General features: G+C 54.3%; 1 protein-coding gene across 1 annotated transcript in view; it reads right to left on the reverse strand.

Annotated features, from left to right (window-relative positions):
* The window catches only part of LOC104469989 (E3 ubiquitin-protein ligase TRIM39-like), a gene marked incomplete at its 5' end in the record, with an annotated part of 3,763 nt that extends 2,524 nt beyond the window's left edge, over positions 1 to 1,239 (reverse strand). Inside the window, one exon of the mRNA XM_010084751.1 lies at positions 1,144 to 1,239. Within this exon, the coding sequence (XP_010083053.1) occupies positions 1,144 to 1,239 (96 nt within the window). The remainder of the gene's footprint in view (positions 1 to 1,143) is intronic.
* Between the last annotated feature and the right edge of the window lie 415 nt (positions 1,240 to 1,654).

Genomic DNA, 1,654 nt, shown 5'->3' on the forward strand with positions numbered 1-1,654 from the left:
GGGAGCCAGGGACAACTCCCCCAGAGCTCTCACCACAGCCAGCAACAGGCAGGGTCTGACAGTGCATTAGGATTTTTTTGCCCGAGCCCTAAAAATTGGCACTTAGCTCGAAACACAAAGCACCAGGAAAACACACGGTGGTTAGCTAGAACCATGATCAAAAGGAAACAGAATTGCATTTATTCTTCTCTCCAAGCACATGATTTCTTGGACCTGAGTCACGGAGGCTTGATAAGCCAGGACAGTCACAGCCGCTTCCGCCACCACTCACAAGTGACATCTTTTCCTTTTTACCAAAAAAGCGTGACCAGCCCCTGGGCCGGGAGGAAGCCAGAGGCAGCTGAGCTGCGGCCCTGGAGCCCTGACTCAGGTGGGGGGGGGGCACTGACACAGCTCTTTTACAGCCTCCATCCCCGGCCCCATCCCAGCCCCGAGGGGGGCAGCATGCACGTGGGGGCACCCCAGAAACCCACCACCCACTTGGTCAGGCTGCAGCAGGCAGGTAGACGAGTGGAGCACACAGCTGGGGGAGTTTGGAGAAACCTGTTTTCCCTGCCAAAGCCGATTAATCATCAACTCTAGCTCACAGCTGGATAGCTCAGCCCAGCAGTTTCGTTTCCTCGTCTGCAGTTACTTTTACTTTCCAGCTTCCATCCTGGAGGGACGGGAACTGCAGCTGTTTTGCTCGCGCCACATCTCCCTGGGACTGCCTGGAGCCAGGCAGAGGTGCACTAATTCAGCTTTTGTTTTTTTTCAATGAGAACACTTCTAGTTCCTATTGCCATGTAGCAGAGCTCACCGTATGGCTTGTGCCAGGCTTGTAACTCAAACATGCGTTGTGAAACGAAAGACAAATAAAAAATATCCAGTGTCTACTTGTTTAACCGGCACAAGCCCTCGTGTTTTCGGTAGAGCTGGCGTGCTGCTCTTTGCAAAGCATTTCTTTGCAAACTTTTAATTTTTTTTTTTTATAGAGCCGTGCATGGTCACTGAGCCTGGTTTCCAGCACCAGTCCTCCACACAACAGCGGGACATGGGGACACATCCCATCCCGAGGACGATGCCAAACTCATGGCCCCAGACAAGACCATAATTGCTGATATCTCTGAAGCTCATTCTTTGAGAATTAAGCCAGGCACCTGCCTTGCACTCCTGGGTTTTCATCCTTTCCGCTGACTCATACTTCTTCACGTCCTCCACTTCCTTTGAAAGATGCTCCAGAGATTTCTGGAGTTTGATCTGAAAAGAGAAGAAACGGGCTCAGCTTGCTGCAGCAGCACCTGCCAAGTGCCGCAGCTCAGCCGGGCCCCCTCTGCCCTGGGAAGGCGGGTGCCAGCAGGCACCATGACCCCGTGCCAGGCTGTGCCAGCCCTGGCACCCGAACCCAGCAGCTGTGCGCTTCACTCCGCTCACAGCGTTAACCCTCTCTACGCTCCTTGGGTTTTCTCCATCTTTTTCTCACTGTCAATGTTTTGGAGAGCAAAGTGACGCTCCCCATAACGCCGGGGCATGGATCAGCTGGTGGGGCGCTGCTGGAGCATCACTGGGAGATGGGGTGTGGGTGCACCCCTCCACCGAGGTGAAATGTACCCATGGCAGGATCCACCTGCACCTCCCACCTCCACCTCCACACCCCCCATAGAATGGGGGCCCT

This window comes from Pterocles gutturalis, unplaced genomic scaffold (assembly GCF_000699245.1).
Source record: "Pterocles gutturalis isolate BGI_N339 unplaced genomic scaffold, ASM69924v1 scaffold11690, whole genome shotgun sequence".
NCBI classification, from domain to species: Eukaryota; Metazoa; Chordata; class Aves; order Pterocliformes; family Pteroclidae; genus Pterocles; species Pterocles gutturalis.